Source organism: Culex quinquefasciatus, chromosome 2 (genome assembly GCF_015732765.1).
Source record: "Culex quinquefasciatus strain JHB chromosome 2, VPISU_Cqui_1.0_pri_paternal, whole genome shotgun sequence".
Lineage (NCBI taxonomy): Eukaryota > Metazoa > Arthropoda > Insecta > Diptera > Culicidae > Culex > Culex quinquefasciatus.
In genome coordinates, this window is record NC_051862.1 from 163262012 (window position 1) to 163278177 (window position 16166).

The following is a 16166-nucleotide window of genomic DNA, read 5'->3' on the forward strand; positions in this document are numbered from 1 at the left end:
GAGGAAGGCATCAACCACATAGGTGGATTAAGTTAGTTTTTTTAATAGGTCCTATAAACAAAATTTGGATTTTTTTTCTTTTTTTGGGTGATATTGAATACCCCTGACTCAAGGCGGTTATAAAAACACCCAAACTGTAAAACATTTCTAAAGAAGTCCTAGATTTCATCATTTCCACAAGAAAATCGAACACTGTTTGTAAACAAAACTTCAAACAAAGAAAAAGCCATTCGCATGCTTGAGCGTTAAATCACAACATCAAAAAGAATTCAAAGATTCCAGCTACCGTAAACCGGGGTGACTTTGATAGGATTTCAATTTATTAGGTTTATCTTAAGATTATAATTTATAAAACATGTACTGGGGTAGCCCACACAAGGTCCATACACCATTTTTGAAAAAAAGTTTTTTCAATAGCGTTTAAAAAATAGCTACGTTAAAAATTCATAGTGTGCATTCCGGGGTGACTTAGATAGTCATAGTTTTTCCGGTTAAAAACAGATTTAAGGTGTTCAAACTTTAATTTTACGTAAAATATACCATCTCTAAGTCTGCTTATATAGTTTTCAAGGAAAAAAAATATTTATATTGAGTTTACTAATTTTATAAGCTTTTTGGCAAAATACATATAAATTTTAGGTAAAACTGTTAAAATTCAGAATTTTGCATGAAATTTGTTAAAACTAGTTTTTTTTTACAATATTGTCGATTTAAATTGTATTTAAAACTGAATTCGAAGCAAAAATCGAAAGTTTAAACAATTTATATGAAATTTGTTCAATTGAAAATGCCTATTAATCCGAAGATTTTTTTGAATTATGTTTCAAAAACACATAATATTTATTATTTACAAACCTATTTCACCTTCTTCTAGTGGAAAATTGTCCAAAGAATCCGAAAATGCAATCCGTTTTCCGATTCAAAATCATGTTCGTTTAGAAAATCCTGACACTTTGAGAAGATTTAAGTAATGCTATTGATTAACATTTACTGATTTCTACTAAACTAACTTTTAAAATTTTTCAAAATTGTATGAAAAGTTCTTCTTGAGGTACTATGAACACTTCTCTACCACGGTCAGTATGATTCCAGACCATTCCGTACCTATTTAATTTGTACTCAACATTTTGCGGAAAAATCTCAAACCTATCAAAGTTTTACGGTACCTTGATAACAGTCTGCTTCTTGTAGCCAAAACACTTAAAAAAGAATCAAATTTTCGTTTTTCTATCATGATATCAGATCAGTAAAAAATTAAAAGAAGTATTTTCTAATCGTAATTTTTTGCTCATGTCACTGCACGGCTTACACAAAAACATATTATTATATCAGCAACTTCAACATCAAATAATCCGTAACTTATATAACACTCTACTATGAGACGAGATTCTAGTCCCCACAGCCACCAACTTTGCCTATTCCCAGTATAAAATCCAACTCTTCATCATCCCAAATCACGCACATTCACCGCTCGTGAGATTTTCCATTTGCAATTAATCAAAATTGATGCATGATTCGCTGCTCATTATCCTCTCTTGTGGGGGCCGCAGAAAAACAAAAACACATTCACCACCCCCTAAGCATCTTTCCTCTTCGGGGGGGCTCATCTTTTCCTCGACTATCGTTGATGGGAAATCAATTTCCATGAGGCCTGCCGCCACTGCACGATCAATGCAATGGTGGACGAGGGTCGCAGCATAAAAAAATGTAATATGATCGAAGATGTTTGGCGGGAGGTGACTTAACGCCGCGGAGGACGTAACCACCGCGATCGATGATGGATTGGACAAACGAAAGTAAAAGTAGGCAATTCGCGCAACCGAGCCAGGGGCCGGTCGGAGTGCAGTTCAGGGACATCGAAAAGTAAAAGGATTCTTCGCGATGCAGCTTGAGAGAGGTTTGTTTTCCGGGAAATGTAGAGTGAAGCAGAGACTTGGAGGCACGATTTCTGATTGATTGTGTATAGATTTCGATGCATTTGAAAAAAATAATAACTACAACTTGCAACAACTTTACGTACGCAATGAGGATAACTTGTGTAGATTCACTTTTTCTAAAAATAAAATAGTCACACTATCGCCCATTCCACTGCTTGCGCTCTTCAGCATGATTTATGACCCAGCATCCCATTAGGGCGAATATTAATGAACCAGTTCTTCGCGTGCAGCTGGGCATATTACAGTGTTGCAACCTGGACCGGAATCCGCCGCGACAAACCTGGCCCATAATCGTTTTTACCTTTATTTGTTTGTTACTCTTCCCTAATGCACATCCACCCATCTCGAGCAACTTTTTGCTGCTGTAAATAAAACTTGTAACAAGCTCCAACGTTTGCTCGGACACCACAAGCTGATGAAAACGACATCCGCTTCTTGACGACAGTTTTCTCGTCTCTATATTCCGTCGCTCCAATCAGCACGTGGTCGTTGAAAGCGAAAAAAAAGGTAGAGACATGTTGTACCTTCTTATCGCATTGTTGAACATCGGACACCTCCGTGACGTCTGGTTGTTCCGTCTATCAACTTGTCACGCGACGTTCTGCCAATCTAGCTGGTTGAACCCCAAACCTGAAGATGACCTGCCTCAAATAACCTCATCCCAGCACATCGGAAGAAGAAAAAGTCCCAACGAGGTTGGAATTGCATAATCGCGCTGCACCTCGGACTCATCTCTACGAGGCACGTGACGTGACAAAAACTGCACACGCTAGATCCCCTAGTCGTAACTTTCACTTTTATACGGCGAGATAACTCCCAGGCGACGACGGGGGCAGGCAAGTTACAAAATTCAAATCGGAAACCAATTACCATCTCTCTGGTTGACGACTCCAACATGGGGACTCATCGTTGGTATTCCTCGGACGGCGTCGTCGTCGAGCAGGTCCAAACATTAAAAATGCCAAAAACAGGCTTCCTCATACATAAACCTCAGCTTGTGGCAAAGACGGAGAATCATGCCGAATGAAAACGGAACATGTCATCCTTCCGAGATGTACGACTCCCTCCGGCGCGTCATTTTGGCAAGGCCGGGTCCAACACGGAAAAGCGTGTTTTGTCATTACCTAAATGGCGCGCGCGATAATCTTACTCTTCGTCACTTTTCGCTGGGAAATCGCGCGCGCGGCATGATGTAAACACACGAAGTCGAGGTATTCCGCGAAGTTGGCAAGAAGAAAGTGTCACAATTAACGGCTGCCGTCGACGACACGTCTTCAATGGGGACCTAAGTAGCTGCGAAGATAGGAGCTGCTAATGTGGTGATGATTTGCAAGTTGGTACTGGCCGGGTTATGTGACCTCGGATTTACTAGGAAGAGGTTGAGCTTGCATAACCGTTTGCGTTGATGCATTGCATTTGTTTTAATTCACAATCGGGACAAGTTTTGCACCCAGGTAAACAAACTGCAAGTTAGCTACAGAGTTTGTAGAATTACCAAAAGGTCGTGGGGATATCTCTGGACAAATACTTTTGATAACCCAGAACATACCAGAAGTAGACCCTTCAGATCTTAGTGTTACCAAGAGGTTTTGTGGATTTTGATTTTGATATCACTAGAGTAAACTTGTGCGACAGACTCTAAGATCTTTATTACAGGATACCTTTGGTGATATCATCCCAATATAATGGACTACAGAGTTCATTGTGTTAGCAAAAGTTCGTGGGGAAATGTCTGAATATATATCATGATCGTAAACTTGATATAATGGGGTTGTTACGATCATAGATTCGAAGTTCTGGATTCTAAATCACTTTGGATAACCTAGAGTATACCAATACTGGACCTTAAATGTCATTAAAGGTCATTGGTAATGGTAATATCCGTAGATATGCACCAATATAGAAACCAACGGAGTAGAAACGCCATATTAATTGAATGGAGAATTGAGTACTAAACTAAAGAACCAACAACTCTACAAAGATCACTCAACCACCTGCGAAATTCATCGAAAAAGCCCCCTGCAGAGCTGGTTGACCTCCAGATCCCCCATACAAATAAACAAAGAATTCCAACTCCGCTTGATCCTTCATATCTACAACAGGATGTCAATACGCTAGCACCACCACCAACTCCGATCGCTCCAATCAATTCCGAACCCCCAACTCATGCGAACCGATGCCCGCGATAAGGGTCCACCGCATCCAATTAGGTGAACTTTCCATATTCGTGCCGCGCAGTCCGATTCGTGCAACGAGACTAAGGCCAAAACCGGTCCGAACCAAAACAAAACCACGCTGATAAAACGTCGACGACATGCAACCTCTATAAAGGTAACGCGCGACCAATATGACATAAGCGAGGGGCGAGAAGCTCGAGTTCAGGCCGAGGCCATAAATTTCCGATTTCCATCTTGGAAATGGGGGAGCTACGGCGCGAGAATGGAGGTTTCGAGCGAAAAAAAAAAACTGTTCAGCGACTCGAGTTGGGGATCATCGTTGCGCGCAGGATGTTCTCGCAGAACCAGAATCGCGCAGCGATCACGGAAGTGTCAATGACTTTGGGTGCGTTAAACCGAGCAGAGCGTTGAACTTTGCGAATTTGAGGGTTAGCTTGGGGGTAACGAGTCGTTAAGTTTGCAATTGAGTCTTTACGGGTTTGTCACGATTTGTTGTTGAAATAAGCTCATCTAGGTGTAGGATTGGGTAGAGTCCTTGTATGATATTGTTACCTACAGGCAACCTGGTACTTGTGCACTGGTGATGCAAATCGATCATCTGTCATCCTTCAAGAAGTCGCGTTTCTCGGCCTTCCTTACAAATGATCCACAAAGTACACTGGCGCGACTGCCATCACTACACAACACAAGATATGATAGATTTGGGAACCCTGAACATGATGGTAGAAAAAGAGATTGCTGAAGATAATTCCATTGTTTATTGGCAGAGAATTCATTAAAATTGAATTCTATCGATTGGAGCATGTTCAGGGAACCCAAATCCATCATACCTTGATAAAACAGAAGTGTTTACTAACATAGACATAAAAAATATCGAGTTGTGTAATCTGGACACTTCGCATAGACGCCCTTGTTTCCAACAAGAGACTGATAATTTCTAAATTGTAGCTTGTTGTCTATGACACAACATATGTAACACAAGAATGTTTCAGATCTTACCTTCATTCTCGTTGTCGTAAACCTCTTCCAAATTTCCATAAATAGGTTCGGCGTTCAGGTTGCCCGTCCGTCGCTTCCGGGCGTACGTATGCACGCCCGGAACGATGTTCTGGTGGACAACGGCTGCAGCCGCAACGCTACTGCTGCTAGTTGGGATCCGCGGCGCCGGAAGTGGTGGCGGAACGGGACGTTCCTCGGGTGTCGGAACGAGGAACGAATCGGCGGAGTCCGAGCTCGAAGAGCTACCCTGCTGGCGACGGTTCGAGCGGGAGCGACTTCGGAACAGCTTCTTGAAGGAGGAGGAGGAGGAAGCTGAGGAGTTGGATTTGGAGGATGAGGGGGAAGATTGGGATTGGTAGGGGGAGGGAGGTTCCGAGTCTCGGTAGCTGAAGCTGTCGTATTCGGACGTCTCGGAAGAGTCCTTGTTGAAGTGGTTTTTCAGCAGGGCTCGCGGGAACTTGGTGCCGGCGGAGATGGTGTTGTACAGCATCTTGCCGAAGCCGACTTTTTTGTTCTTTTTGGAACGGTCCGAGTCGGTGGATCGTGGGAGCAGGTCAGCCGGGATGTCGTCCAGGATGGGACGCCCCTTGACGCTTTTGTTGCGGGACAGGGTGGCGGTCGCTTTCGGGATGTTCCGGAAGGACTTGTCGTCCTCGCGGTAGATTTGCGAGCAGAGATCGCTGGAGGAGCGGTAGCCGGTCATGCGATCGCCGATCGAAAGATTGCTTTCGCTGTCGTCACTGCCGCGCCGAAAGTCTGGAAAGGTCGAGATCGACTCGAGAGACTTAGAATTTTTACTATCACAGTAGGGGGCGCCGCTAGGTTTATATCTAGAGTTGGTTTTGGTTGGTGCGGCGTTGGCAGGAAATCCGTAGCTTCGTTGGTGATCGGAGAACTCGTCGATCGGCTTCTGTTGGCGGACTTTCTCTTTCAAGCGCTGAAAGACGTCCCGACGGTCCAGCGTCCTGGGGCGGTACATGTCGGTGGAACCGCCCGGCTGGACCGCTACCGTGTTGGATCGCTTGAGGGCGACCCCTTTGGGGGCACCCGGCGACGGTCCACGGAAGCTCTCCGACGAGGCGATGTTGGCGTACATGCGGTACTCTTTGGATGCTGGCGGATGCTGTGGTAGCTGATGCTGCAGCCGGTAACCGTTGTGACCTGGCACTGCTATAGGAGGCAGCGGCCTGTGCGTGTTGGCGAACGGTTTCCGGGAGCTGTGTGGTCGTATCGTGTCCAAATTCTCCTCCGAGTAGCTGGGTTCCTTCAGCTCGTCCCACTCCGGAAACTGACGGTTCCGGATGCGGCGTATCGTGGACGGTCGGTAGCCATTCAAGGCCTTCAGTACAGTGCTGCTACGCTTCAGCGCTTGCGCATCATCCTCATCCTCGTCGGGCAGACCCTCGTCGTCCTCGTCCAGCTCCCGGAACGGCGTCAACTTGCCCGTGTCCTCCCGGGTCCCCGGAAGCACGTGGTGACTCTCGATCAACGAGTTCATACTCGACTGCACCTTGTCCCAGTTGGCCTCGTACAGCGCCCCCATCGCACTGTTCTGCTCCAGCGAGAGGCTCGCCTCGATCGCCCTGCCCGGATGATGTTTGATACGCATTTTCGTTTCGTTTCTTCGATATCTTCTCACTCACTCTCTTTCACTCTCCCAAAAAAACAAACTCTTCTCAAAATCAATGTTGTCACTTTGCGGTCTTCATCGTGTAATTCCTCTTCCAATTCTTAATCACGACCAGCGTCTATTGCAGCCCATTTTGTTCGGAATGCCGTTGATTCCGCAACTTTTGCTGCTTCTTACAAAATTTGCTCATCGATTTTTTTTTCGTTTCGTTCACGCGCACAGTCCGCGTAACACTGAATCGATCTTTTCACGCTCGCTGACTAAATCGGCTAGACAATGGAAACAGCACAAACACCATCAATAAACGACACGAAGAATTCACAACAAACACACGCACATGCTGCTGCTGGCTGTGACTTCTTCTCTATTGTTGTTGCCACACACACACAGCATTTCTAATTAATTCCACGCGTTGTTTTACGAGGAGAGAGGCAGTCTCGAATCAAGTTTCTTCCAGTAAAACAAAAAAAAAAATCTAACCTAACCTAACATTTCGCAGAGTTGCGCAGAAGCTTGTGTTGATTTTGTTTTTTTTTTAACTTTTTTTTTGCAAATTGATTGATCCGAAACGGTGAAGTGATTTTCATTAATTAGCCGGTTCGGTTCTTCCATCAGAGTATTTGGAAGAGGTGGACGGTAATTGGTGAGCATGGGTGTGAAGCTGGAAGCCAGGTTTTTTTGTTACTGTTTATCGTTGAGTGACTTTAGAATGCGGCAGTCGATTGGTGGAATGGTAAAATGTTATCTGGACAAGTTTCGAATTGACTGGTTGGACATGTTTATTAGGTGAAGGGGCTGTCAGGAATCTCTAGCGTGATGTTTGATGGCTATGTTTAGAATGTTTTGGTCTATTTTTGTACTCACAATATATTTTTTTTAGATTTAACAATGTTGACTTTGTATTTTCCAAAAATCCAAAAACGAGTATTTGTAAAAACATTGTACAATTATTTATATCTGATATACAAATAGCTTACACGGAAAAAAAATCCAATTCTCGAAATCGTGAATTGAATTCACGAATGCGAGAACCACGAAGGAATATATGCACGTTTATGGTGCAAATGCACCATACTCATGAATAAATTCGTTCGTGGTTCTCACATTCGTGAACTTTATTCACGATTACTGCCGTTCTACGCATAATTGTCCCATGTCAGTTTTGGTTGATTTTGACTTTATGACATTTTTAAGTTTAGTTTGATGTGTACTTTAAGAAAAACACATAAAATCTGGTACTTTGTTCGGAAACTCATTAAAAACAACACCAAGTCTGTTTGTCCCATCGTTAAACTTCTACGCATAATTGTCCCACCAAGTATTTTCTTACACGGAATCATTAGTTTTACTAAACATTATGTCTTGTTTACCTTTTGTAAAGCAAGAGAATCACAAATAAAGGTGATAAACTGCTAACTGGGGTGATTAGGGACACAAAGGGCGAATAGGAACCCACGGGACAATTATGCGTAGAAACACAGAAATCGGTCGAAAAATTTCAGTCGCGTTTTTCTCAGTTGCACTTTTTTGAACATCGGACAATTATGCGTAGAACGGCAGATTACCAGAATTGATTTTTTTTTCTGTGTAGTTCAGTTGAAAAAGTGTCTTGCAAACAAAAAAATAATGCTGGTTTTATCAACGTTTTAGTTCAATCAGCTTTATACAGTTGAAAAAGTGTCTTCCTAACAAAAAAAAATGTACTGGTTTTAACAACAGTTTAGTTTCATAAATACCTTCTTTTTCTTTTTAAATGTGAGTAGCAAATGACAAGGTTTTTTTTTTTCAAAATAATATCGATAGCAATAGCATTTTTTAACTAAAATTTTCATTAAACTAAGGCTGGTACAAATATTTTTAAAAGTTTTTGTCACCCCCCCCCCCCTTCAAAATTGGCCCGAAAAATCAGGGGGCAAAAAAAAATGTTTACAATAAACTTCAGAATTTCAATGAAAATTCAAGTGCAACCAGCTGAAATCAAATTAAAATACATTCTCCTGCGTTTAAAATCATTTTTAGCATGTTTGAGTTTATTAAAAAATCTTAAGATTTTTTGAAAATTTTCGATGCAAAATCTTTTTTTTTCGATTAAATTTTTGTTTTTGTCAGATCTTAGATTTTTTGAAAACTAATGATTGCAAAACAACTGAACTAGTGTAAAATGTATTTTAAAACACTTTTTTCATTTAAATGTGAAGACTATGGCTTGTTATTTAAATTTTTATATTTTTTTTATTTTTTTGCCCCCCCCCCCCTTGACCTCGGCCAGGGCCGAGGGACAAAAACTTTTTTAAATATTTGCATCGGCCTAAGTATTTTTGCAAAAAATATCAAATGGTAGGAAATGATTGTTAGATTTCGTTAATCCACATTTTTTCTGAAAATGATAATTTTTTTTAATCGCTTAGAAATAACAACGTTCAACAATGATTTCATGAAAAAAGACTTTTTATATTAATTATAATACCGTCAGTGGGGGTGACATTGGGTCTGGGCGGTGAGATTGGGTCAAAGTATTTTTATACGGATTTTATCATTTCTCAGGTACTTCTCAATGAAACTAAATTCTGTTAAAAGGGTTGTGCAAGGGACATCTTAAGATGACTTTGCTGAAAAAATCTCGTTCTAGAACAAATCTTATCATTTTGGCAGCTGTCTATAATTGAGGTACGTTTTTGGCCAAAAATGACCTCTCGAAAAATCAACTTTCTAATTTTTTTGATGGAATTGATCAAAAAGTACCCAAGTGTTTGAAAATCTCTACTTCAAACATTTTAGCATGCCAATACGATTCCCTCGAGCAAGAAACACTGTTCGATGACTTGTTTTTACCATATCTTTGTATTTGAGCATCATGTTAGTTCCATTTGACCCAATGTCACCCCTTCTAAGGGGTGAGATTGAGTCAATTTTCAAACGATTGCCATTTAAGGTATAGTCCATCAAATTACACCATATTTTGGGAAAATGTTAGTAAACTATCTAAGAACAATTCCACGATAAAAGATTTTTGATGTTATTTAAATTGTTAAGAAGAAAGTTACGAGAGGTGTATCGTTTTTTGACCCATAGTCACCCCCACTGACGGTAGTTTTCAATTAAAAAGTAACTGTAGGAAGATGTTGAATGAAAATATAAATTATAAAAATTCAAAATTTGCTAAGAAATTCATGCTATGAATGCCTAATATAAGTCAAATTAAAAAAAATACTTCCAGATTCATCAAGTTATCACAAAATGCAAAGAATTATTACAATCATTTTTCTATCAACCATGATTTCAATTTCTTTGAAATTTGGCTTTATGTTTGTTTTAAGCTGAATGCACATTTTTAATCTACACAGAAAAAAAAATGTAAATTTACCCAACACTGAAACCATGTTTTGAATGTAAACATGCTCAATGTAAATTTGAAATTCATTGTAAAAAGTTGTATTGCATTTAAAGAGCCTTCATGTAAAATTAGATTGAACGTATCTTATGAATCTCATGCGAATAGATATTTTATTCCTGTCAAATGATGAATTTGAAAATCTGAAAAGCATGTATTTGAATATTAAATGTAAAATTTGCTCAATGTAAATGTTTTTAAAAGCGTAAATTTCAATTCAAAGAGATTGTTATTGCCAATGACAGTTCATTATTCATGATGCTTGCGAGGAAGAGTGCAGGAATGTTTTGAAGTTTTCCTAATTGTAAAAGTGGTGTGTTTAGTGATTGGAGATTAAAGTAAATGTCGATTGTTTACGATTGACGATCACGTCGATTGTTTACGATTGGAATTATCAATCTGGTAAGTTGAGGCGTTCATTTGCGGGTGCCGTCAGGAGCAGCACCAAATTTCTTGAAAATTATATCTGTATTTAGAAATTGTGATTGCACTTACAGAATAATAAATAAATGCTGGTACAGCTGTTGTTGCTGCGGCGTCGCAAAGATCTGGCGGGGTGGGGTTGCCGGTGAGCCTGCCGGAAGCGGCTGCTGACGATCTTTGCTGAGGCGTTGCGCCTGCGGCTGCGGCGGCGGGTACTTGGGAATGTCCGTTTTCCAATCTCGACCGACTGGATGGTGGCGTTCGCCGGCGGATTGTACGGGAACATGGCATCTTCGAATCCCCGTACGAATCGTAGTGATCGTCGTAGGGCGATTGCTGTTGATGGAGCTGCTGCGGCTGCGGTTGAGCCTGCTGGATCGGGGCCTGCTGTTGGGGAAGATACGGCGGAGGCTGCTGCGGAATCATCTGAGCTGGTTCGAATAGTGATGCTGCTGAAACGGCCGCTGGTCCAACATTCGCTCCGGAACTCCACCTATTGGTAAAACAATTGCGTTGTTCATCTTGTTGCTCTGGACACTTCCGGACAGCGCTTCTGCACTGTTGCTGTGCACGACCTGACCTCCGGCATTACCTCCCGGACCAACCATCGGCAAACCACCCTCGTTGGTCTTGTTCCTGGTCTGGTTCTTGAACTGCAGTGACGTGGTCACCTTGCAGTTACTACCTCTACGATCCTTCTCCTTGCTACTCCTCTGGTTCAACAGCTTCTTCTTGTTATTATTGTTCGCCATCCTGTCCGAGCTGTACCGACTGACCATCGTGCTGCTGCACCTGTTGATCGTACTCCCTCTCCATGCCACCACGGTCGTGATCAACCCGACGCCGGTCAGCCGGCGGCCTCGGACGACCTCCACCGGTCCACTCATCGATCGCTCACCGGGACTGCCGACTGGTGCGGCGCATGTTTTGGCTAGAGCGCGGCTTGCCAACGCTGTCACTGCTGTTGCTGCTGTTGTTCATGCCGCCGACGCCACCGCCTAGCTCGGGGGAATTCCTCTGGCCGCGGGAGACTTGCGCGGACGTGTGTGCTTGTTCACGTTGTTCGACTTGGAGTACACGTCCTCGTCCTCCCAGTTGCGAGTATACTTGTTGGGACCGCGGCTGGAGAGGAATTTCAGTTAAAAAAAAAAACACTTTACAACAAACCTCCTTCCAAAATACTCACGTATAATGCCTTCTCCTGCGCACCCTCGGCGGACCATCCTCGCTCCGGATGTCGTATCAGTTCCGCCCGCGAATTGCCACTTCCGAATCGTCTTCGGAGCCATCGACTTTTCCTCTCCCTTTCGTCCTGCACTGCCATGACTTTTTTTTATCTTATGTAATCTGTCAGTCTGGCCAGTTTGGCACGTTTGATGAGAAGACCCACTCCAGTCGGGTTTATTTCAGTATAACAGTTTTGATTCAAACGTTACGAATTTTGTTTACAGATATATAGAACGTTGCAACTTTAGTAAGGCTGGTACAAATATTATTTAAAGTTTTTGTCCTAGTCAACTCAATCAGAATTCTGAAACGACTGAAACGATTAGAATCGTTTACGAAATACGTTTCAAACTAAACAACCGGTTCCATCTATGCATCGGTTGTTGCGGTTGAAATGGAATTCGTTAACGATTCGAATTTAATTCCGTTTCAGAATTCCGATTGAGTTTTTGGAAATAATTTTGTTTGCCGCTCGATTTTTTAGGTAAATTTTGAGGGGATTGGGGCCCAAAACTTTAAATTAATTTGCAGAGGCCTTAGAATTATCTTATACACGGTGTGATTGTCCAGAAACATTAAGATACAAAAAATCGACAAGTCACATATTTGGTACCATGAAAGATGAGATCTTTCCTTACATTTTGCGGTGTGAATCAAAGTATTTCGTAGAGGTTATAGGGTAATTTTCTTTTTTTCAATTTTACAATTTTGAAAATTTTCTGAAAATCGGTAGATTTATGTAATATTTATCAAATTTCTTATGAATAATCTTTGAGACACTCTAAACTACATATTTGAGCAATGTTTGATTTACAATTTAGGTTTCCGTATTGCCCAATAATAAGAGATATAAGGTTTAAAATATGAGATTTATAAATAAAACAACTTAATTTTTATTTGGTTTTGAGGCAACCATGGAAAAATATCAAATAAAGTTTATTTTATCAAAAATCATTCAGGGCCTGTGGATTGTTTTAACCCTTACCATCCAGAAAAAAATCGCGATTTCAAAATCCAGAGTTTTTTTTTCAATAGGTCCTATACACATATGGAAGACAATAGCTTATTGGACCTTTTCAAAAAAAAACTTAAGAATGGATTGGGTCAATCGTCTACCAGTCGTTGAGGGAAAAAACGCCGCAATATCCGTTCTTGAAAAAATGGCTTTAGAGCCCTATAACATGTTCGGGATGAAGAGTCTGTAAAATTTGTCTGTAAATTTTCCATGGTACAGACTTTTCTGACAGCTGCTCCTGTGTATAACAGTATACCAGATCACCGACAGCCAAAACGTCTGAAGTTTAATTTTGCGGCCACGAAAACACCTCAAAAAGTAAGGTAAGTGATTGTGAAATTTTAAATCATTTGGAAAAAAAATCTATTAAATAATTTTGTTCTCCCATTTTCAGATCCCGAACATGAACGTGGTAATCTTGTCCATCACCGTGGTGCTGGGAATGCTCGACATCTGACAAGGTGTTGCTGTGTGCCGAACTCAGCCCGGGAGCGGAAAGCAGGAGGTTTGCTCGGCAAGTGCCGCATCGGCATCGACGGGTACCTTATCGAGATCGTCATCTGTCTGATGAACGGCATCTTGTGGCAACCGCACAAATTCCGTTGCCTCCAGAACCTGGCGTAGGAGTTTAAATAGTGCCATCAAAGCTTCACCAGTTTTGCTGGTGCACGATAAGGTAAATTACGATTGGATTTGGACGAGCTGCTTTTTAATTTATTTTTCGTTTTAGAATGTTTACAATTGTGCCACCAAAAACAAGACCGGCCACGGATCGACCAAGACAGTGCTGCTTACGGGAGAACTGCTGAGGCTAGCGGACCTGTCCTTCGAACAGCCCGGGACACGTAAGTCATCCACGCACAACTTTCGTCGTCATTACACAAAAGTGCATTGACCTCGCCCTCAATTCGTTTGACCAAATGGACAAATCTTCCCTCGGACAAGCGCCGAACAAGTTTACCACCTCACCCAAATCAAGGACGACACCCGTGACGGACTAGATCAACGACAGAAACTGGTTTCAGGAACGGCTGCGGTTTTAATGCACAGGTCACCGTCGTGCGCTACCAGGAGAAAAGCTGTCTAAGCGAGGACCTCATCGGACTGGATCTGTTCACCGGCTAGCCGATGAAATAATTCGATCAACTCGATCAAGGGTCAACAGATGACGATGGGAAAACAAATCATGAGTACTCATTCTTGGAATTACGAATTTAAATTGTCATTTTCAGCCAAAGATTCTCTCACCTCGTTGAATTTAGAGTTCGATATACATTTCAAAATATTTGAATGTGTATGCTGCCCGCAGTACCGCATAAAACCAAATATTATGAAATTTACATCGGATTCTAAATTCAACGAGGAAATTTTTTTTTTGCTTTTTTTAAATTTACATCGATTTCATCGGAAAATTACATGTTTTCAAAGCCCTTTTTGTACCGCACGTTTAAATCGGAAGGCATGTAAATTTCCAATGAATTTGATGTAAATTCGCATCATTAATGACGTGCACTTTTGGTACATCATAAATGATGTAAATTTACCCGATTTTTTTTTTCTGTGTAGTGTTTATAAATTAAAAGTTTGATTTAATTGCACATTGTAATTAGTTGTAAAAGATTGCCAATTTTTTCAAACGAATTAAATTTATTTTTGTAGATTGAAAAAAAACAGCAAACATTCTTTCAAAAGTAACACTTTCTTTGAGTCGATATTACAGGGAATGTGGTTGAAGGAAGCACTCAGGATAGTGCATTAAATAATTGAAGTAAGCTAAAAAAAGGGACGGAAAATTCATTCGGAGTAATAAAATACTGAGATATCTGAGAGCTATTTGGAGCACTAATAGAATTTAATAAGTTTTTTTTTCGAAAATTTACTAAATTAAAGCAAATTTTCATTCCTTGTGACAACAATTTGACTACTATTTTTTCAAAGACATAATAACAAAAGAAATTTGAAGGTTAAAATTAGGTTTATTCAACATTAAATTATTAAGCTTCAGGAAAACAATCTGTCTTTTTCAAAAAATTAGATTTTGTCTTGGTTTCGTAAAATTTATCACGAAATTTGATGGTTTGGTTTGATGGTAACCGTAGAAATTTCAATATTACAATCTAAAGCTGAAAGTCAGTTTTGAAAAATTTTACTCTAATCTTCGCTTTAGTGCTATTCGGTAAACAATGTATGTTATATTAAGTACAATTTCACGTGACTAAAAACAATAAAAAAAGGTTTTCTATTATTATCACTTTAAAAGTAAGGGAACAAAATTTATATGTAGTTGATATACAAATAAAAAAATAGCGAAAGAGGTGATTTATGTAATTTTAACATAAAATGTTAAGATATTTACATTTGATTTGACTTATGGTCACCATGAAAATTTTTATTTTTCAGCGTGAAAAATCATCATACCCAAATTTTAATTTCAAATGATCGGGAAATTTTCCTAGATTTTCAAAAAATGTTCTTTTGAAAAAATATTCCACAAAAGAAAAACCTACCAGAAAATTGGAATAGAATTTGAGAAGTTAGGCTAATGCAAATATTAGTTGAAGTTATAGTTTTCCCCATCTTTCAAAATTTTCCCAAAAAATAAGAAGGCAAAAAAAATTTACTAAACATAGAAATTTTCAAAGATCGGCTATAAATAGCGATTTTAAACCATTTAGAATAAATTGTAGAAACTTAATTTTTGCTTTGTTTAATAGTTATGACCACGGATCGGATAAAATCGAGCAACTTTAGAATAAAACATATTTTCATGAGTTCTATGCAGTTTTGCATTTTTAGTGGTAAAATATGTGATATAATGTATGAAGCACTTATTACATTTTATGAAACTTTCTTTGACCTCGATTAGAACTGGGCGGGCAAAAACTTTTAGTGAAATATGGACTAGCCAAAGTTGATATCTAGAGTTTTTTGAAAAGGTTCTCTAAACATATTAAACACAAATGCTTAAAAAACCTTTTTTGCAATTCCGTCGTAAAACTACTTACTTTTCCTGTCATTCTTGAACGACGAAAAAGCCTTCTCTTCTGTACCAAAAATAACAGAATCGAATAGTAGTACTTAAAAAAAAGCACTGAAATGGATGCTGAAAAGTTGAACTTTTCAGCACTTGTTTCGAAAAGTAATACTTTTCAACATATTTTGTTTTAAACGGTTAGTTGACAAAATACATGATCATTTGACTCATAATTTCACACAAAGGGTGTTTTTCAAAATTGCATTAAATGTTGTATGGAACTCGTTGCAAAACTTGATTTTTTCAGCACTCGTCCTATTAATCCAACTCGGTGAACCTCGTTGGATAAATGTACGACTCGTGCTGAAAAAAAATCTTTGTTTTACAACTTGT

At 40.0% G+C, this 16166-nt stretch overlaps 1 protein-coding gene across 6 annotated transcripts in view; it reads right to left on the minus strand.

The window, feature by feature from the left end:
• LOC6037080 (cGMP-dependent protein kinase, isozyme 2 forms cD4/T1/T3A/T3B) overlaps positions 1-16166 on the minus strand; it is a 289426-nt gene that overhangs the window by 78887 nt on the left and 194373 nt on the right. The window contains exon 2 of one of the 6 annotated variants that reach the window (XM_001846979.2): positions 5114-7012. The exons of the other annotated variants lie outside the window; for them this stretch is intronic. Within the exon in view, the coding sequence (XP_001847031.2) occupies positions 5114-6722 (1609 nt within the window). The 5' untranslated portion in view covers positions 6723-7012. The remainder of the gene's footprint in view (positions 1-5113; positions 7013-16166) is intronic. 6 annotated transcript variants of the gene reach the window in all.